Source organism: Pantherophis guttatus, chromosome 3 (genome assembly GCF_059756535.1).
Source record: "Pantherophis guttatus breed Tessera chromosome 3, ASM5975653v1, whole genome shotgun sequence".
Lineage (NCBI taxonomy): Eukaryota > Metazoa > Chordata > Lepidosauria > Squamata > Colubridae > Pantherophis > Pantherophis guttatus.
In genome coordinates, this window is record NC_142065.1 from 178,331,800 (window position 1) to 178,354,031 (window position 22,232).

General features: G+C 38.8%; 2 protein-coding genes across 7 annotated transcripts in view; one reads left to right on the forward strand and one right to left on the reverse strand.

Moving 5' to 3' along the window:
* Nucleotides 1-5,514, forward strand: part of TRIM55 (tripartite motif containing 55) — a 40,837-nt gene extending 35,323 nt beyond the window's left edge. For 4 of the 6 annotated variants that reach the window (XM_034429866.3, XM_034429865.3, XM_034429868.3 and 1 more), the window contains one exon: nt 3,834-5,514. In XM_034429866.3, the coding sequence (XP_034285757.2) occupies nt 3,834-3,844 (11 nt within the window). In that variant the 3' untranslated portion in view covers nt 3,845-5,514. The remainder of the gene's footprint in view (nt 1-3,833) is intronic. The other 2 variants (XM_087890630.1, XM_087890632.1) reach the window with 2 other exon arrangements.
* A 4,064-nt stretch (nt 5,515-9,578) lies between these two features.
* On the reverse strand, nt 9,579-11,429 carry CRH (corticotropin releasing hormone). The gene is made up of 2 exons (XM_034429032.1): nt 11,181-11,429; nt 9,579-10,598 (listed from the first exon to the last, which is right to left on the reverse strand). The coding sequence occupies exon 2, from the start codon at nt 10,578-10,580 to the stop codon at nt 10,011-10,013; it is 570 nt and encodes a 189-aa protein (XP_034284923.1). The 5' UTR covers nt 10,581-10,598; nt 11,181-11,429; the 3' UTR covers nt 9,579-10,010.
* Nucleotides 11,430-22,232: the final 10,803 nt, after the last annotated feature.

Below are 22,232 nucleotides of genomic sequence, written 5' to 3' on the forward strand. Positions count from 1 at the left end.
ATTCTTGGCACCTACTATATGTTTTCTAAGTAAAATTTACCGTTAATTAAAAGTATGTTTTGCTGTACAGCCCAGAAATAGTTCTGATTTTTAGCTCTTTGTGGCTTGCAAGATCATCTCAGAACTTGCTTATGCTGTGCATTCAGCTGCAAATGGGCTCTTCCAGAACTCCATCCCACACGAGCTCAAAAAGATGGGAACTTGGAGTTGCACCTTCCAATTGACAGTCCCCATATTAAGGAATATTCTGCTCCTTGAGCTAAGTGACACCTGACCTCACATCAGAGGTGGGTTTCAGCAGGTTCTGACCAGTTCTGGAGAACCGGTAGCGGAAATTTTGAGTAGTTCAGAGAACCGGTAAATACCACCTCTGAATGGCCCCGCCCCCATCTATTGTCTGTCTCCCAAGTCCCAGCTGATCAGGAGGAAATGGGGATTTTGCAGTAACCTCCCCTGGAGTGAGGTGGGAATGGAGATTTTACAATATCCTTCCTCTGTCACATCCACCAAGCTATGCTATGCCACCAAGCCACACCCACAGAACTGATAGTAAAAAATTTTGAAACCCACCACTGCCTCACATGTTGAAAAGCAGTGAAAATGATTTTGTTCAACTGGACATTTGATGTAGACAATGGACCTGGGATGCATCTGTAATTTTTTCGGTATTGTGTTATACTGTTATGAGTTATGATGGCTTTAATTTTTCTATGATTGAAATCACCTTGACTTTGTAGAAATAGAAGGATAAAAGTTTGTTGTTAAACAACATACTGCAACTAATAACTGGCCAGCAGGAATCAACTTATTCCTGGGCCATCATCTAATGAAATTACCACTCATCCTCCCAGTGGCATGACGTGGAAGTAAGAAGATACTGTATATATATGATGAGTTTACAAGGGTAGCGTAGGAATCTGAAAGTACATGATAGGCCTATTGGGGCGGAGTGGGGGAGAAGGTTGTCAAATCAAGTTAGAGACCATAGTCATGCAATTTAAAACCCTACCCTTTTATATATATTTATATCATGCACGTAACACATGTTAAAAATGATTGCACAGTAGTGGCTATGGTCTTGATTTTTTTTAATCCTCTTCCCTTCTTTCAGATGCTCCTTTATAGCATTCTTATCAAAATGAAATAAATCTGGGTTGGTCAGTGCCTGGATGGGAGACTGCCTGTTAACTTATGTACTTTACTTTGGTTTCAAATCAGCGCTATATTAATAAATGTAATTAATAAATAAAATAGAAAATATAGTCACAAAGGGGAGTGTAACATTTAGTGGCCCTGAACAGAATCCAAATTCTAGAGCTAATGACTAACTAACATTAGGACACCGAAATGCAATTTTAGGGCAAATGAGCTGGTATGAATATGGGAACATTTTAAATGCTCCAGTTCCAACTTTTTCCATGTAAAAATTACTTCCCTTTGTAAGAATCCTATGCTTGCTATGTGTTATTAAGAGAACATCGGAAAGAAACTCACATATTGAACTTTGCTGGTTTTTGTTCCAGCCTATCAAATTGAGTTAGTTATATTCTAAGGCTGAGTTAAAAACAAAGACATAGAAAGTTATAGGAAATTTCGGGTTCAGAAATAATCGATATGGGTCAGGAGATAAAAAAAAGACGCACTCAAAATTCCTAGTTCGTCTTTTCTTTTTACTGCTGTTTGTTTCCACTGAGATTCATCCCAATACCTGAAATTTCCACCTGTAGAATCACCCTACTGCAAGACATTAGATCAGAAGAACAAAAAATAACATTATCAAAAGGTTGCTAAAGAAAGCAATGTTGACTGCCTAGTGAAGGCAGAAGCCTGTTATTACCATTAAATTCAGCTACATTTCATTTCCTGATCTTGACCCCTTGGTAATAGGACAATATTTTTTCTCTGCCTCATCCTCTTCAATAAAAATGGCATCTTTCAAAGATTAAGAACATATTTATTATTTTAATAACCCTCTGATGGCCCCTTATTTTTTTTGGTCAGTTTGAATGGATAAAACTGTCTTGTCCATGAATGTGGATTCCAAGACTCAGCCTTGGTGCTGAAAAAGAGAGCATAGGATTCAGTAGTGATAAGAGTATAATTCTAAAAATCTTGTCTGTAAATGTATACAAAATTTGTACACCAGCTCTTTTATTACCAATAATTTCACCACTGCAAAAGAATAATCCACATTAGGATATATTTGTATTTTAGAGGATAGCCCCAGATAACAAAACTGCATAATGCAGGAACTCAAATAGAAAAGCTCTGATTAGACAGAAACACCTCTATTTTTTTTTTTTACAACCATTAGACAACAGGTCCTGTCATGCAGTAATATGGCTTTGTCCATTCAGCATGTGAATTAATTAATACCTAACATATCATCATTCCTCACTAATTCAGCTTTGAATTTTAACATAATGCATTTACAAAAGATGCTTGGAATATGCCAGATCATCTTCTATTTCCTGTAGCAGTTCTTTGCAAGCATCTGTGACAATTCATAGCTGTATATTTTCATGATTTGTGGTTATGGATGCTTTTGGTAAATATGCATTTCTTCATAAAATAAGTATGTAATCTCAATTCATGGGGAAATTAAAGAGATATTTTCTTTGATTTTATGTTGCTTAAGAAAAAAAATTGTATCATAGTTAGCAGTTTTATTACAATCTGCCAAAGCAAAGTAAAAATCACATTTATTTATTTTATTTTAACTTATTTATTTTTATCTTGCCTTTATTATTTTCATAAATAATCAAGGTGATGAACATACTTAATATTTTCTCCTCCTTCTATTTCCCCCATAACCACAACCTTATTGGAGGAATTGGTCTGTAAGAGAATGACTTGCTCAAAGTCACGACCCGGCTTTCGTGCCTAAGGTGGGACTAGAGCCTACAGTCTCCTAGTTTCTAGCTTGATGTCCTAACCACTACACCAAACTTGCTCTAATTCAATTATATTTTCTTTGATATGTTTAAGAGGAAGCAATATATAATATTTGTTTGCTTTCTGGGATTCAGATGTAATTCCAAAGATCAAGATCAATCTTCAATAAAAGTAATAACCTATTGGCTTTCTGAGGGCACAAGCACAAGCACAAGCACAAACATGACTAATATCATTTTCTTGCCATGTTTCCATGATTCATAATCTATGAATCAAACAAGTTTAAGGGGTCCAGGGCTGTCCTTGTGTCCTAGCAGTTTCCACCTTATTTTGACGCCCTCCAAAGAAAATGGAAGGTTTTTGTCATCTAGGAGAGAAGTAAGATGATGGGCCCTGCATGGAAACAGAAGGAGTATAGGGATCAACAATGGGTACATGAATTTCATACTTATATAGTGTCTTCTATCTCAAGAATAAGCATCTTAACCCAGTATGGGGGAAAGATCTATAACAGTACTTAAAAGTTTAAATTAACTGGCAATATCCCATTCTAGATGTATTTATGAATGTGTGGGTTTTGTCCCTAAAATATATAATTTAGGACAGTTCTGTGCAAGCTCTTTTGAAATGAATCAAGTAGTATGTAAGATCAGGTAGTCTAATGCAGAAGTCTCCAAGCTTGGCAACTTTAAGCCTGGCAGACTTCAACTCCCAGAATTCCCCAGCCAGCTGGCTAGGGAATTCTGGGAGTTGAAGTCTGCCAGGCTTAAAGTTGCTAAGGTTGGAGACCCCTGGTCTAATGTACTGCTTCATCTCAGCAGTCTTGTAGACAGATACTTTCTACTGTTTTCTAAATATTTTATGTTCTCACCCATAAAATACTTAAAATGACCAAACTACATAGGTATAAAATATTTCAATTTATTTTTTTTCCTCAGACTGGGTCTGAGACCTTACAAGGACATGTGGAAGGACAGCCTGGGAGCAATGAAAGAGTTGATGAGCCAGCTCGTCATGTTTTCTCTTTCTCCTGGTTGAACTCATTGAATGAATGATGACTCCTAGTCCAGATGGCATCTGGTGAACTCAATAACAACGAAGAACACATTGAAAATAATAGCGGATCAGATTTTATTTAAGGACTTTATTTTGAAAATCATCACATTGGATCTGACTTTTGTACAATTTGAGCAGGGAAGCGGTGGGGAAGAAAGAGTAGGAGTTAATACCTTGTCATGAACATCAAATTCATACACATTTTTGAACTCATGGCAAATATCAAATGATAACATTACTTGCCCAGTTTGCTTCTGGGCACTGGGATTTGGACATAAGGCTCGATAGTATTTCTAATAGCTGATCTGGGTTATGCCCAAATTATTATATGAATGTGGCAAATGCCCCTACTTATGTTCAAATAAAATTAAAATCAGAAGGAAGGAAGGAATTGAAAAGAATAATATACTTACAAGTAAGCTAAAAACCAAACTAAAATAAAAGTAAAAATTCATTATCCATATTTGTAAATGCCTTAGGCATACTCTTAGTTTTATGTTTGTACTTTATCATTTCTTCACTAAAGATACTGTTGTTAATAAATTTCTCATTATTTGGAAGTTTCTTTCCTGTTTTTGTAATTGAATTCGGTAACCCTGAAATTAAAATATTTATTAAAATATTCATAGATTGTTTAGCTCATAGAATATTACTGCATATATATAAAATTAATAAATCTTACAATTGTTTTAACAGGATCAAAAAGGCAACTATTGGAAGCAATAACAAAAGAAAAAGATAATTAAAATTGATGAAAAGCATAATGGAACAGAAATATTTTTATCTGTTACTTGAGCTTGGGCACAGCTATAATGTTCTTCAGCAGAAAATCCAAAAGTCAGAACGCTGCCACAAGGACTCTTGCACAAAAAGGTGACATATATAACAGGACATTTACAGAACGTTAAAGAATTGACATTTATAAGCAAAATCACCAAAATTAATGAGGCACTACTTTTCCTGATGACATTTGGACTCCAGTTGGGTTTTTTTTTTTAATCAGAATTTTCCTATAAACTGTTAGATAGCTGGTTTTGAATGTTTGGAGTTTTCAAAGTAGATTTTTCATATAGTATAAAGAATAACAATTCAAATCAATGTTCAAAATCTTTGCAACAATTATGGTGTATAATGGAATATCCTAAATTGTGACCTAATTGCTGGGATTCTGTTATTTTTAATTCATAGACTTTATGATACAACTAAGTTGAATTCTCATTTTCTACATTTACAATGAACTAAAATGTCCTACACTGAGAATCTATGGCCCTCTAAATATTGGGCATCAACTCCCATCTTCTCTAGCTTGATTAAACAATGATAATAGATTATGTGAACTGTGTCTAAAATCAGGTACAGTGCAACAAGTACCTATATGTATGCCATTACCAATGATTCCTTAGAATTTTAAAAATGTATCTCTTTCAAAGCTTCCATGACTTTTAGTGCAACATCATGGAACCTCTTTAGTGACTAGTAGCCCAAATATTTTTCATGTCTGTGTGCAACCTATTCGTCCATCAAGAAGAAAAAGAATAAATATTTGATTTGAATTTTCCTTTCCCTTTTGATAAAAGTAATCATTTCCTGCTGACAATTGCCTGGATTGAATTTATCTTATACATTTATTCATTTATGCCACCTGTCAATCTAAATTTTGAATTTCATTTTAACATAGACACGGTGATTCTAAAGATCAAAAAGACTGCATATTTCTTTTTGAGAACATCCAAATATATGGAGGAAGGGGGTGAGTTCGATGACGTACAAAGAAAAGAACATGTTGGCTGTTCCTGTGTCTTCTGCCAAATATTAGTGTATCTGTTTTACAGCATTGACACAAAGCTAAGCCTACAAGTAATTCAGACTAACTTAGAGTTAGATGTATTGAGATAAGACACAGAAGCAGGTGCTGGTATCAGGAAGAACTGTTACTTAGTGAAAAATATTTGTTATGCATGCAAAAGTTCTCAGGTTCAAGTCATAGCTCCTTACATAGAACTGGGGTAAATTCCCACTGAAACTTTGGACAGTTGCTGTCAAATTATGTAGAGTGGGTAATAAGTACATCTTGCAGGACACAAAGGGAAACTTGTTAAAAGCCCCCTCGGTCATGCAAGGCATGCCCCATCCATAACAGTCATTTAAAATGGACTGGAGAAAGAGAAGAGGAAGGTCACACATCTGCTTCTTCATTGCCACTATGTAATTATATGTGAGAATGACTTTAGAAGACAGGAGGAAGACCCACAGTCTAGTCAACAGAATGATAAAAGGAATCTGAGTCTGAATGTACACTCTTCAAAATTAGGAAGGGCCCCTTCTCAGAGTCTTTCTTCACCCAACCCAGGGGTGAAATCCAGAGCCGGTAGCGGAAATTTTCAGCAGTTCGGAGAACCGGCAAATACCACCTCTGGCTGGCCCCAGAGGGGGTGGGAATGGAGATTTTGCAATATCCTTCCCCCAGGAGTGGGGAGGGAATGGAGATTTTGCAGTATCCTTCCCCTGCCACGCCCACCAAGCCACGCCCACAGAACTGGTAGTAAAAAAAATTTGGATTTCACCACTGACCCAACCCCCCTCTATCCTTTGGATTCAGATTTTGTTTATCAGAGAGTTCTCTTCCTATTGTTTCCCAAGGTTGTTCTACATACCATTACGCTCTGCGACAGTAGACTTCAGGCCTAAAATGATCTCTCCTAGCTTCCTCAGCCACCCAAATGTCCTTCCTCATCCTACTTGACCTTCTGCAATCATGCCCCTCTCGCCACAAGTCCCCCATGAACATACTAAGCCAGCAGAAATATATTCTTTCAAGTGTACAATATCTACAAAAATCTGAAAAATTACTACCAGTATGTGCTTTTGTTAGAGTCATGAGGATGAGCTGCTGTTTCTGGGCTATAAAATATTAGTTATGTCAACAAAGTGAATCAGAAAACTGACACTGCTGCTATCTAGTGATTATCCAGATTTTTGTAGCCCACATATGGTGATTGTTAATTGCATAAAGTATGCTTACATATCCATAGGACAAGGAGTTGGTGACAAGAACCTGAGTAGACCTCCCGTGCCTGCAGATCCCAAGGAATATGCTTCCTATATTTTCATTATATTTGCACCACTGAGTGTTGACTGTCATTCCAAAGGCACTGCTGGTTGGAAATATCCCTATAGAAGGGGACCAGATTGACAGCTTATTTTTGCATTTTTATTTTAATTGATTTGACTCCAAACAACTTTGGTTGGCTCACAATATACCAGACAATGTAAAACCAATATAATAAGAAACAACAAGCACAAAACCCTTGAAGTCCCAGTTGTTCCCCAGTACTTGAGTTAGGATAGTTGGAACCCCTTGTGAATTTTGTTTTTGGCCACTTCACCATCTTGTTTTTTTACCTGATTTCTTTTTTATTTTCTGGTAATTTGTTTTTGGATTATAATCTATTTAATCGTTTGGTTAACCTGTGAACTGGCCAGAGGTATTTGGAATCAAGTGGAAAAAAGTAAACTGAATAAATTAAGCTGACAGATCTTTTGTTTTAGATTTTTCTTGATCTGCTGAGCCCCACATACACAGAAATTATAACTCATAGAAATTCAAGACAAAATTCTGAGAGTTGCACTACCAGTCTTTCAAGGGGACACAATTTAGGGAATATAATATTACTGTAGAATAGACACAATATTAGAAGGAGATGTCCAGTGCCTAGGAATGAAAACCTCTTGCTGATTCAGAAGCGGATAATAAGATCATTGAAGCTAGCAATCTTAACATCATTGATGCAGAGAGTACCTGGGTGTTACCAGGCTGGAAGAGCTCTCTATCCATTTCAGGGTTGCTTGGGTTGCTATATATATTGGCTAGATCTTCTATTGAAAAACATACTTAAGGCACACCAAGAAGCTTATTATTCAACAAGAGCACATGCAGACATCCAAAATCATCTGCTTAACTTTTTTTTATCATTGACAATCTCTCCCAAAACTCACAGTTTTGTCCCCCATTTTTACTATCACCACCATTTAATCTTCATCACAAATTGGTGATGTAAATTAAGCTGATAAACAGTAGGCCGGTTGATACCCACTTTCTCCTGGTTCCCACTCTACCTTTTTAAATGACTATATCTCACTGGCTTAAATGTTGGGGTAGAAGAAAACATTCTCCGTAATGGACAGATGCCTTTGAAAGATGACAGTTGTTTGGGCTGATTCTGAATTAGCCACCATCCTATGATTTCCAAAGAATTATTTCACTTTCAAAAATGTCTGGGAATTGTGGAAGTTCTGTTTCATTATCTTGGTTTTCTCTTCTAAGCATTTTTGAGAGGTCTGTCCCCTTGTCTAAATATGGACACAAAATAAGACACTTAGCAAAGTCTTTGAAGTGAGAAATAACTCAGCAGTTCTCTCAAACACCTATATTGTAGCCACCAGTCTTTTTGGGGAGGATTTCTAAAGAAAAAGCCTATTCTCATCCCACTCCAGGCCAAAAAATATGCCACATTTCTTTCATAGTTTCCTCTCACTCTAGCCTCAAAAACCTGTAAGCAAAACTCTGATGAAGAAAGGTGGAAACGGTTTGGGGGATGTTTGCCGTGTTATTAACAAGAATGGAGTTTTGCTTGTTTTTTACATGGTTTGAAAGGTAGATCTAAGAATATACGGTATCTTTTTTTAATTATCTGAGGTGACAACAAACACTGCTTGTATTTCTGTAATGCCAAAATATACTGAAAGGAAGTGGGGAAAGCACTGCAGCTTGAATAATATATTTCACCTGGAAATCCACTTTTTGGTTGGATTGTAGTTAGCTGGGTTAACTGGGACAGAGCACCAAAACAGTTACTGCCTGGGGAAAGAATAGGCAGATGGATACATCAAATGGCAACTTTGCACATGCTTTACTCTGCGGCAAATGTAAGCTGCAAAGAATTCCTTGAAATGTAAGGCAGGAAGAACAACCAGAAATTCTTTCTTATCAATTCCAAGATGGCAAGCGAGGCAAAAATGACAGCTTTCTCTTCGGAATCATTTTTTGAACCTGGTACCTTTATCCTTTTACCCAAAATCTATAGAGCTGATTGCACTTGTCCAATGCAGCTCCCTATTTTTAATTATTTGTATCTGAGCTAATCTGGAGTTGATATTCTAACAGATGTCAGGCAGTTTAAAAATTAAGATCATCCTCTTTTCAGATGGGCTGGTTCATATCTCCCATTGTCCTCAACTACCTATGGTCCATGGGAGTTATAGTCTTTTGTTCCCTGTTGGGCACCAGTTTGGAAAGTTATATCCCCCCCTCCTCATGCCCTTCCCCGTTTCAACATCATTTCTTCCCTAAGGCAAATTGAACCTTGGCTGGATGGGTGTACAACCATTATGCCGCATGCTCGGATTCTGTGCATGTGGATGTGTTTTTCTACCCCATATTCCACCGTTAATCCATTTAACAGTCCCGCCCCACCGAAGACCACCAACCCTCCATTTTTCTGAAATTTGACGTACCGGCAGGCAAGGAAGTGTATGCAAACCAACGTTCCTTTGCAGCTTTTATTAAAAATATAGAGAGATATTATATAGATATAGATAGATATTAAACGTTCTCTTACACAACCAAGTTGACCGAGCGCTGAAAATATGTTTTATTTGTGGAAAGAAATGTTTACAAACAAAAGACAAAGAGGAGTGAAATCGAAATAGCTGAGTACAGAGAGGCTCCGGCCCCCTTCCCCGCCCACCACCAACCCCAGAAGACGCTTCTCGTCCGTCACCTGCTTCCGATGGCCAGACCAACGGACCCCACCCTGGAACGCCTAAACCTGAATCTTGCCTGGGACAGGACGGGTGAGAAAAGAAAAAAGAAGGTACAAACGACGACACTTGGGTACGACGCCGGACATGCTATTCAAGGCTACTTCGATAAAGCTTTCGAATAAAAGAAGGAGGGGGGGAGGGGAAGGGCGCGAGGGAGCGGTGTTAAGGAGATCTAGGTCGACGGGCTGTGCTAACGGGAGGAGCTCTTTGGTCGGGGCCAGGCAAAGGAGAGCGCTTCACTTCCCGATGATTTCCATCAGTTTCCTGTTGCTGTGAGCCTGCTGCGCCAACTGCTCCGCTCGGGCCATCTCCAAGACTTCTCGGAGGAGATGGAAAGTCAGATCCAAGGAGATCGGCGGCTCCTCGGATCGCTTCTCCTTCTCCGTGGCCTGTAGGTGGGCGCCGTCGTCTTCGCCGTCCCAGGAGTCGGGGGCGCCCTCTAACGAGCGTTCTTGGAAGTGCTGCAGCTGCTGCAGCTGTTGGACGACGGCTCGGAAAAAGTTGCCCGCCGACGCGGACGTAGCTAGGTGGCCGCTGCTGGTGCTCGTGCTGGTAGTGGAGGAGAAGGAGCCGGCGGCGGCGGGAGCAGCGGGGTTCTTACGGAGGCTGCCCAAGCGCAGGAAATATTCTTCTCCCATGCGGAGCAATATGGGGAGCGATTGGGGCTGTTCTGTGAAATGTAGCTGCTGCAGAGCGCTACTGGCGGCGGGAGCGGCCGGGGCTCCCTTGCTGAGGGTTCTGCACTCATGGCAGGGCTGGAGAGCAACCAATAAGATCCCGGTAGAGACAAGCAGCTGGATCTTCATGATTCAGGACGGCTGGATCTGAAAATGTAACAGGAGGGATGGTGGGAAAAGGCACAACTGTCTATCAAAGAACTGGGGATTTTTTTTTTTGCTGTCCGTGCAGTTTACTGTCCGAGGTGCTGAAATCTTTCAAGCAACCCTCGCCAAGACTCTTAACGAACCGAGAACACAATCAGACTTTTTCCCGGAACGATCAACCCAACTCGAAGCAATTTTTTTTTTCTCGAACTTAAGCGCGAGAAGGATTTGCATTTTTTTTCTCTGGGTGAAGAGCTTCCTGAAACCCATCCACTCTTCCTTATTAAATGTCAGAAGAGACGGAGTAGTACTTGATTTATACAGCTAAACCGCTATATTGGGGGCTTCCTATAAATCACCACATTTAATCTTTTAAAACAGTGAACCTTGCCGTACCAAACAATATCTTCTCCCACCTCCTCCTCCTCCTCCTCCTCCTTCCTTATCATCACAGTTATGACATGATCTCAGGATAACGATGTTTATTAGACCATACTACATACTTCCACCACAATCCACAAACATGCACACACATTCCTGAGAAAAGTTTGCAACCTGTGCTTGCATCTGTCTCTTCCCTACCTTAAGAGATACCGACGGAGCAGTCTGGGAGAAGTAGAGTCAGTCAGTGGTCGGTGCCCACTTTTTCTCTCTCTTTCCTTCTTGGGATGTGTACCTAAGGTCTCCTGCCTGTCCTGGTGATCCGTTGGTGTCCTAATCGGAGTCTGGCTGTGTGATTTTTATAGGTTAGACCCTGTTCTGGAATCACGCAGCCCTCGCCTAATAAGCTGACGCTTCCTTGACAGCTCGCTTGCGTGCCCCGATCCACTGCTGAATCAATCATGGGGGCCGCTCCATAGCAGCGGTGGGCAACGTCCTGCAATCACAACCCCAAGTCTCACATCCAATTATAACAAGAGATATTTATTGCTTCGTTAGTGACGTCAGCAAAGCCTGTGGTGGGGAATTATCAGCGGGACACTCTTTCCCATTGACAAAAACCCTTGAATGAAGAGTTCCCAAACTGGAGGGGAGGGGGGGAGGACAGAACAGAACATCAGCAAGCACCACCTCCTACTATTCCCAGTCAAGATGGTCAAAACTTTCCACTTTGTTCTAAGGAAACCGTAACTCAAGGAAATCAAAGCACTGGAATCACGCTTCTTTAAGGGTAACAAGTCGTTCCTAGGAGAACTTCTGAAAGTAAGTCTGGTTTATTTCCAACAAAGCCATTCTTTCTACTTTCATTTGCAGGTAGAGTATCCACAGAATTTCTAATATTCAAGGGCATAAATAACATCTTAAAAATTGAGTAGCTTTTCCACTGGGTTTTGCAATTGGTATAGGAGAAGAATTCAAATGAAAAACTGAAATCAGGGGAAACAATCAGGTAAAGCAAGCATATCCAACACACCTAATGGATGGGGGGGGGCTGATATGATAAAGAGTGATAAAGTATTCTCTTAAAATAGATGGTGAAGTTGACAAGTTTTCTAGTCCTAACCTTCTTTTGGAGAATAAAATCCCATGAATTACAACTGAACTTTCTCTGCTGAATAATTTGGAATGTGGCATGAAAGATTTCCAAAGACATTATAGGGAGGTTAAAGTCCAGCCCATACAGAGCCCATCTGGCTAGCTAAATCACACACAAAGGGGAAGAAAGGAGAAATCGGATTGTTGTTGTTTTTTTTATCATTGCTACTGTGTAATTCCATACATAGTGGATCCAATTTAAAATGTGCTGTTGGACTTATTGGAGCTAGACCTGATGGCCTTTTCCTCCTTTTCAGCAGCTGAGAGTCTGGTATACAGTATACAGCTGAATCTACATAGGGCTATCCAAGCTGTTCTTTCTACACCTCTGATAGCCTCTGAAATGATCACAAAATCTTATCTCAGGCATACAGGAAAAGAGTAATGCTGGGGGTAATCCTACCTCAAATTTCCTTTGATTTGGGTAACTTGATATAGCTGAATGGCCCTTTTAATTTTACTGGCCCTCCCTTTGCCTGCTTATGTCTGTAAAGTTAAGTCTTCTTCAAGGACACTTGAACTCCTATTGACTTCATAGGGACAATAAGTAATTTTCTTGTTACCAATAAAGGAGAATATTAGTAGCTCAGGGTTGAAATGAATGGGTAATGAAATGTCTGCAAGAAAACAAGCAAGCTCAGAGACCACCAAGGACCTTTCAGTTTTTTTGTTAGGAATTTAGAAATGGTTTGCTATTAACTTCTGAGATTTTTGTTTGAGATTTATTTGCTGCCCATCTCACCTCAAGGTTTTCTCACCTTCCCAGTCTAATTGTTACTGTAGAATTCCTTGGTCTCCCACCAAGTACTAACCAGGCATTATTTTATATATCCTCTGTATGTGGAGTTAGGAGGCAAGTTGATCTGAATTAGTTCTTTAATTTTAAATTTTTATTTACACTTGATTCTACTGTATGTTAACCTTGCCATTTCTGTCCTTAGTCTTATAAGCATAGAATAGTTTGAACAATTAGCATTGTTTCCCTCAGTCCAACCCAAGAGCTTCAATATCAGAGATGAAATACACTGTTACATACTACACTGTTTTTTTTTCTTTTCTCACCCCCAATCGATGACAGCTGAACTTGGACCCCAGAACAGTTGCTGTTGCGAATGCTATCACCGATCCAGCTCATTTTCTCTATAGGAAAGAGGTCCCACAGTCAAAAGACTCTTTAATTCTCTATTCTCCAGTTACTCTCAGCCCAAGTTAAGAAGTTGGTTTGTGGGTGTATTTACCTCTCTATGGCTGATAAATGGGAGGGGACAGGAAAGAAGAAGGGAGGACAGGGGAGGGGAGAAGAGGGGTGAGGAAAGGAGAGGGAGAATCGAGAGAAGAGAAGAGAGGAGAGGGAGGGGCAAGGGCAGGGAGAGGAGAGGGGAGGGGAGGGGAGGGGAGGGAAGAGAAGAGAAGAGGGGAGGGGAGGAAAGAGAGAAGAGGGGATAAGGAGAGGGGCAGGTAAAGAAGAGAAGGGAATGGGAGAGAGGAAGGAAAAGGAGAGGGGAGGGGAGGGGGAAAAGAGGGGAGGGGCAGTTGAAGAAGAGAAGGGGTGGGGAAGGAAAAAGAGGGGAGGGGAACAGAGGAGGGGAATAGTATAGTAGAGGGGAGGAAGGAATGGGGGGGAGGGGATGAGAGGAGAGGGGAGGGGGAGAGGAGACACTGGATCATCACAAACCAAGTGGACTGACATTTTGGATATAGCACAGGAGTTGGAATTAATACTAAGGGGTGGATGTGGACAGTTTGATGATAGGATAATTGTTTGATATGTTCAGATTAGTATCATGAGAAACTATTCTGATGAAACATTCAGAATTACATAGTTCTCCAATTTAAAGGGGAATATTATTCATCTTGTTGGAGGACAGGAAAGAGCAACTGTTTTTTTTTCTCCCCCTTGGGAATAATTTGACCTGTTCTTTTTGTTTCTAGTCTACTCTTCCAACCAGATTCCAGCCAGATGCATGTTAGTGCTATAATATATCTGGTGGGTGTCATATTAGGGAAACCTGTTCCTTGATTAATGATAAAGCAACAAAAGTATGGGACGTGTGTAATATGTGACAATATTCTGGTTTAAAAAATTGGCAACGTTACATAATTCCATGCAGATATTCAGTTTCTAGCTATGAATACTGTTGTATTTTTACTGGCATAGAGTGCACTCTCGGATTTTCTACTTCAGAGGTAAAATGTCTACATACAGCTAGTCCTCGGTTAATGCCACAGTTTGGACCGGCAACCCCATTGTGAAGTAATGTGGTCATTAAGTGAAACATCAAATGATCACGATGTATTTATCATGATATATCAGTTCCCCTGCAGTCATAAAGCAAATCATTTGTAGTCATTAAGTGAGACATCACAGTCACGTTATTTACTGCTTGAGATTGGATAACCATTTGTCTGAAATGGTATAACGTTTCCTGCCTAAGCAGGGGGTTGGACTAGAAGACCTCCAAGGCCCCTTCCAGCTCTGTTACTCTATTCTGCTGACTTTTCCATTGAGTCTGCTTGTCAGAAACTGGCTGAGAAACTTGCACATGCAATCACATGAGCGTAGGATGCTGCAATGGTCATAAAATCATTCCAGTTGCAAAACCTCCAAATTGTGAGGACATGACTGTAAGTACACTGCAACTGTCTCATGTCCAAACACTGGTCATAAAGTTACTATTTTACCACTATTGCAATTTAAACCTGTCTCTAAACAGGACAGCTATTAACCAAGGATTACATATACCTTGATTTTGGGGTGTCGTTATTTCAGCTAGCAAATGTGTTGAGCCAACAGTGTTACTGAAGTCTTCCATATCCTTCTCCTTTCTGAGGTGTAGTTGACATCATTAAGGAGAACATTTTGGTTATATTCCAAATGTTCCCAAGAATTGACAACTCTTCTTACAGTGGCATGTTAATATTTTTAAAGAAACAAATGAAAATCTGGACACTTAGTTATTGGGCTATTTTGCTCTCATTTGTTATTTTCTCTCTTTGGTATATGTTTTATTGATTTATACTTAGGTTTTGTAACCTCACAATAAGGGTAGCACTTACTGTAAGATTACATAAAACACAATCTTGAAAGACTATTTCCCCCTCCTTTTTTAGTCTCCAGAGAACTAGGGAGAATACTTTCCATGATTTTCCACCATCTGTGGACTGAGTTATCTCTTATCAGATTGTTGCCAAGGTTACAGCTCTTGCTCCTATCTCCCAGGACATTCCCACATATCATCAAAGTTTCAGAGGACCTTGGATGATGTGGATTATTTGGACCTTTTCAGTTGAATTTTAAGATGGGTCATAATACTTATTGGTTGTACTTCTAGATGTTATAAAGAGCAGGGGTCCCCAACCTTGGCAATTTTAAGCCTAGTGGACTTCAACTCCCAGAATTCCCCACCTGGCTGGGGAATTCTGGGAGTTAAAGTCCACCAGGCTTAAAGTTGCCAAGGTTCGAGACCCCTGATATAGAGGGTTTAGGATTGGGATAGTGTGCCCATCCTGACCCTCCTGGATCTTTCAGTGGCTTTCAATACGATTAACCATAATAGGCTTCTAGAGTGGTTCAGGATTGGGAAGTGGGGGAATGTTGTTTTCATGGTGAAATTGATAAATCCTTCCCAAGACCCATCTTTTATGAGATGCATCAAGACTCAGGTCTCTCATCTCATCAATTTAACATCTACAGGAGGCTTCTAGGGAGGTCCCTCAACACCATGGCATGTGATAATATCCATATGAGAATGATGTTCAGCTATACAGCTCCACCCCAGGTGGGGCAGATGATGCAATACAGATGATTACCTAGTGTCTGGTGGCTGTGAAGGCCTGCAGATGGAGGAACCAACATGACTCAACTCTAGAAAGACAGAGTGGCTTTGAGTTCAAAATAAGAATGATAAATATTTGGAAACTTTCAAACTCATTGGAAATTCCAATTGGACTGGTAATCTTACATTTAGTGGATTATCAAGAGATCCACATCGCATTGGAATGATGTGCTTTTATTTGTGTTTTACTTTTGATTATATTTTATAATAAGAAATTACCAGCCATGTACTTACAAACTGGATAATTCACAAAGCAATTAGCCTTCCCCAACCCAATGTACCCAAGGGAATTAGCCCTTTGTCTTTTTTAAACATTATCTAAATGTTGCTCACTTGGATCAATGCTCAAACATTAAAAAAAAGCAGTTAGGGAAAGCAGCATTTATTCAGAGCATGTTTGGAGTCTGAGAAAGAAGACAGGTGAAATAATTGGGAAAATCTAGACCGGAAATAAACAGCTGGTTAAATCAAAAAAAGTGTCTTGTTGATGAATGATTACCATACTAAATATAACCAAGAAAGAACTGGTCTTAATTAGAAATACATTGAAGTGTTATAATAAGAATGCCTACACTTAACCAAGATAATTCCATAACCATTATATACAATTTAATTTAAAGTTTGTCAATTCCATAGGAATCAACTGTCTTAGGTGTGCTGCCTTTACCAATAATGTTGATCTTTTCTTTAAAGAATTTACACTATATAACACAGTAATTGCAAGCTCTTATTTCATGTACACGAATGTCATTGGGATAAACATGTTGCCTCCAAATATTGTTGGATTTCAACTCCCATTATCACATCCCATGGCCTATGCTGGACAGCAATATCTGGAGAGTTACATATTACTTAAGTAAGACAGATAAAGACTTGATCTAGTAGCTCATGAATTGAAACTATTCAAATGAATTCATGCAGACAAATTAAACACTTTTATAACTTAGTTTGGATTAATATTTTCTGGTCTGAAAATATAACTGACCCTAATTATCTTTTAATGTGGGCCTTGTTCACTTAAGTGTGTTAATTAGGTCATCGGGAGAGGGTTAAAAATGTCATACAAACAAGAAAACCCAATTACCGTTACCCAGCCACAGGTTTGACAGCCAGATTTTGAAAATACTTTCTATTTCTTTCTGTCTGGAAGACATTAGATATACTGTATATTCAAATACATTGCAGAAATTAATTCTACAGGCCCTCCCTGTCAATCATTTTTTCATCTTTGCCAGTCCCAAAGGAGGTAAAAAGAAGAGCAAATTAGTAGGATAAGATTTTTCCTGCTTTAGAGGGAAGAAACATAGTGTACTGTACAATGTTTGAGATTTTAGCCGATTTCCCCCATCAGAATTGCCCAAATGTGTTGGAACCCCAAAATATCTGGGAATTCTGGAATTATAAATCCACCCCTAGAGCATTGTTTCTCAATCCCAGCCACTTTAGGATGTGTGGGCTTCGGTTCTCAGAATTCCCCAGCCAGCATTCTGATAGGAAATTCTGAGAGTTGAAATTCACATTTGTTGAAGTTGGTAAAAGTTGAGAACCACTGCCCAGGACACTGAACTGTGTAAATCTTATTTCAAAAAAAGAAGTGAGTGTTGACACATTTGTATCTAATATGGTTAAATCTTATTGTAAGAGAGGATTCTAAAAGCTTTTTTAGGAATTTCTAGAAAAAAGGATTTCTAAATTTCGGATCTGCTTGTAAGACCTAGCAAATGAAAGCAGTTTGTATTCACTGTAAACTGTCAAATGCCTGGATCTTCCAACACCAGAATCACAATTTTTATCAACTCTCAGCCAGGCCACAATACCCATGACTCTATCTGTCTTTTCTAAGCATTAATTTATTTAATAATATCCTTATTTATCAATTTGTCATACAAGAAACCCAGTTTGCTAATTGTAAATGTATAGAATCAGGCAGTGATTATTCAAAACGTGGCTTTAGTTGCTTAATATTAAATTTCCTTAGCATTATGATTGCAGTCACTATTAAGTTATCTTAGCAAAGAACTAGTGACAGTATTAATGGCACCTTTGCATTTCCTATCTATAATACTGTTAAAAACAAAAAACAAACAAATGAGATAGCAACACCCAATAAAAAAACACATTCAATTATTTCAATCACAGCAATATTTATCCCAGTCCTAAATAAAACTTTTCTCAGAAGATACTACTGATGTTTGTGTGTGTGTGTGTGTGTGTGTGAGTCAGTGGTGGGATTAAAAAATTTTTAGTACTGGTTCTGCGGGCATGGCTTGGTGGACATGGCAGGGGAAGGATACTGTAAAATCTCCATTCCCATCCCACTCCATGGGAAGGTTACTGCAAAATCCCCATTTCCTTCTGATCAGCTGGGACTCGGGAGGCAAAGAATAGATGGGGGCAGGGCCAATCAGAGGTGGTATTTACCGGTTCTCCAAACTACTCAAAATTTCCACTACCGGTTCTCCAGAACTGGTCAGAACCTGCTGAAACCCACTTCTGGGGTGTGTGTGAAGGGGATGGCATGGAAAGAGTATTTCTGCCTGGTAAAGTAATAAGGGATTTCTCTCTCTCACACACACACATATACACACAGTCTGAGGATCACATCACAGAAAGAAAGGATTAAATTCCTCTGCACAACTAATACAACCTCAAGATTATAATTAATACTGTTGGCATTTTTAAAATATTGCAGTTAAATGCATTTTATATCAAGTGTTCCTTAATTTTTCTAAAGTTGTCAGCCTTGGATTTCCAACAAGCTCTATGGCAAAGGGAGAAAAATTGACTTTCTCCCACTACTTTGGGTTCTCCCAAGTTACCTTCTGTTGCTGTTGTTCAGTTGCTAAGTCATGTCCAACTCTTCGCGACCCCATGGACCACAGCACGCCAGGTCACCCTATCCTCCACTGTCTTTCCAAAGTTGTGTTCATTGAGTCAATGACACTATCATCTCATCCTCTGCTGTCCCCCTTTCCTTTTGCCTTCAATGTTTCCAACATCAGGGTCTTTTCCAATTAGTCCTCTCTTCCCATTTGGTAGTCAAAGTATTTGAGCTTTGGCTTCAGTATCTGTCCTTCCAAAGAACAGTTTAGGAGTTTTTTTCTCCCTTTAGGATTGACTGATTAGTTATCTTCTAGTTGGTAGTTATTCCTGATACCAGATAAGAATGGGAACTTGGACTTCTGGTCCCCGCTGGACGCTCCTCCGGGATCGTCGAACCCACTGCCTGTAAGAGCCGCCTTTTTCAGCGGAATGGCAGCTCGAAAAAACTCCGTTTCCATTAGGAAACGGAGATAGAGCCGGTTGGGGTGGGTAGAGTCCTCTGCCTAATCCCAAAAGTTTTTTATTTACTTTTGGGAGGGAGCGGAAGAGACTCCCCGTATCCCCAGCCGATGCTCCGGGCTCTGGGAAATCTCTGCTACACGCAGAGCTAGGGGGCAAAAGCAAGCCTGTAAATCTGTCAAATAAATTAATTAAAGAAGATATGAGCTGGACCTTTGATCCTGAAGCGCAAGTATTCTTTTTATTCTATTTTGCCTAAGAAGTGAAGTGAAGGGAAAAAAGTTTTTTTTTAAATGGCGATTGCTGCTGCGGCTTGAAGAGAGGCTGAAAGGGAAACTCCTTCCGTTTTTAATTACAAAGTAGCGGAATGAATACTTTTGGCTGTAACTGAAGGCAAAATCTCACTCTCATTTCGGTTTTTTTTTCTTTTTTTTTCTTTCTCTTTGAGGATCTGATATTGATCTTGGTTGGAAAAAAGTTTTTTTTTCTCTCTTTTCCAGTAAATTTTATCTGCGTGGAAAAATGGCACTGAGACTTATAAAACTAGACAAACAGGCAGTGGGGGGGGGGATTCCCCCATTAATAAATTACATCAACAAGTTTTAACTCTCCAGTCACAGAAACCTGACTTTAATATAATAGAATTTCTTCTTGAGGAGATTGTAAGAAGGGATGAGATTGTGAATCAGCAACTTGAAAAATTTAAGTTGGAAATCAAAGAAATTGGTGAATTGGTGAAATCTAAGTTTGGCTTTTTGGATCGAAAGATTTTAAAAGTAGCTAATGGCTTAGCAGACTTTATGACTCAGTTGGAAGCAAATACTAACTCTAAAATGAAAGAAACTGAGGAGAATTTGGATGACAAGATCCAAAAAATTAAAAAGGATTTGGCAAACATTCAGGATAATAGTTCAGAAGACAAACTTAAAATGGAGGCTGATCAAAAGACTGAAAATGTACAACAGAGGATTGAAAGAGAAGTTTTAATGATCCAATACAATTTTAAAGAATATGCAATTAGACTGAGAGGTTTGCAGGAAGATGACAGAGATGATTTAAGGAAGATATCTTCTGAAATTCTGGCTGGGATTTTAAAGGTTCAACCTGATGAAGTGTTTTGCAGGATTGACAGAATTTATAGAATAAACTCCTGGTTGGCAAAACAAAGGCAATTGCCTAGAGATGTGGTGATTTATTTTACAGACAAAGAAATTAGAAATAATATTGTCCAGAATTCTTATGATTCTGCTTTGCAATTTCGTGGAAGAAAGATTTGGATTTTTAAGGAACTCCCGCCCAAGATGTTAATGGAGAGGAAGAAATTTGGTTTTCTAGTGAATGAGTTAAAAAAAAGGAATATTCTATTTAGGTGGGACGTCCCAGTTGGTTTAATATTGAGACACCAAGGAGTAAGATACCAACTGGATACTGTCGAAAAAGCGGAAGAATTTTATCAAAAAATTTTAAAAATAAATTTAACATCTTTAGGCATAACACAGGACAAGCAAAAGGAGTTGGAAATAAAGGGAAAACATCAAATTACAGAGGCTGTGGTAGATAAACTGTCTTTGGACTCCTTGGATACCCCAGCTGGACTGTCTATAAATTTGAGAGCAGTGTCATCTGATTCTAATGTGATTAACTATCAACTTACAAACAAGTGCGTAAATCAACCAGTTGATATACAAGTGAAGGAAAAGACATATGGGATAATAAAACAAAACCAACAAGATCAATTTACAAAGCAGAATGACAACCGATCAGCTGATACACAACTTGTAGGAAGGAAATTTGGATGGAAATGCAACCCGCAAAAGAAAAAGAAAAGAAACAGATTTCGTAGAAATAGTAGTTTCTAAACCAAGCAACAGTGAAGCCAGGGATTTTAAAAAAATAAATGAACATGTGAAAAGATATTGGAGGCGAATTATCGTTTAATACTATCTTGAGGAAAGTGGCAGATCTCTGCAATGCTGTGATTTTGGGATGTGGAAAGAGCCTTACATTGTTGGATTTGAACTATCTATTTTGGATTTCTTTTACCGATAAATATATTATATCTATTTTGAGTTACAAGGCAAGAGAGTCATGCTGGGGCATGCAGAAGATCTGGATGTTACCCACAAAGATGATGGGGATTTATAATCCTGATGAAAACCACAATTACAACTATATGGAATATAATTATAATGTCACTCAGGTGGTTGTTTTTATTTTTATATATACATGAGGATATTTATTATTGATGGGGGCAGAAGATGACTGAAGATTTTGAATAAACTGTTGCACCAGGATGCTATGTTACCCTATTATGGATGATGGATTTAACAATCTAGTGGAAAGACATCAAAGAAGATACTAAATGAATTATAAATTTAAAGTTATTGTCTTTTTTTATAAAATGGAATGTATATATAGACATATGTATATTTTAGCAGAGTGGGCAGTGGATTATATTTAGAATTGTAGTGTATGGTAATCTTGCAGGAAACTGGGTTGAAATAGGCTAGTTTAGTGATTGATTAGTTTAAGAAAAAGGATTTTTAAGACATATATTTTGGGGAGTGGAAGAATCGGATAGAACTGAACAAATGTTAAATTTGGAGAAGGCTGCTTTGAAATGTTAAATTAATATATATAATATATATAAAAGTAAAGGTTATGTTGTTGTAATAATAATAATATTTTATAAGTTTGGGGGAGGAGAAAAAGGGTAGATTGTGAAAAGCGGAGAAAAGCGGAGTTGTAAGAATACTTTGCTAAGGGTCAGTACTTTGAGGAGTGAGTAAGGGCATGGTAAAATATTATGTAATTAATTATGAATTAGCTTATTGTTGTGAAGAAGAAGTCACAGGGGGGGACGGGTGGTGAGGGGGGGTTAGGGAAGAAGGGAGGAAAAGGGGGAAAAACTTGTATTTGAAAAACTTTTTCAATAAAAAAAAAAAAAGAATGGGAACTTTAACAAATATAGATGGCTCTC

What these genes read in the sequence shown, in the direction of transcription:
- CRH (XM_034429032.1), bottom strand. Translation starts at nt 10,580, where the DNA reads ATGAAGATCCAGCTGCTTGTCTCTACCGGGATCTTATTGGTTGCTCTC.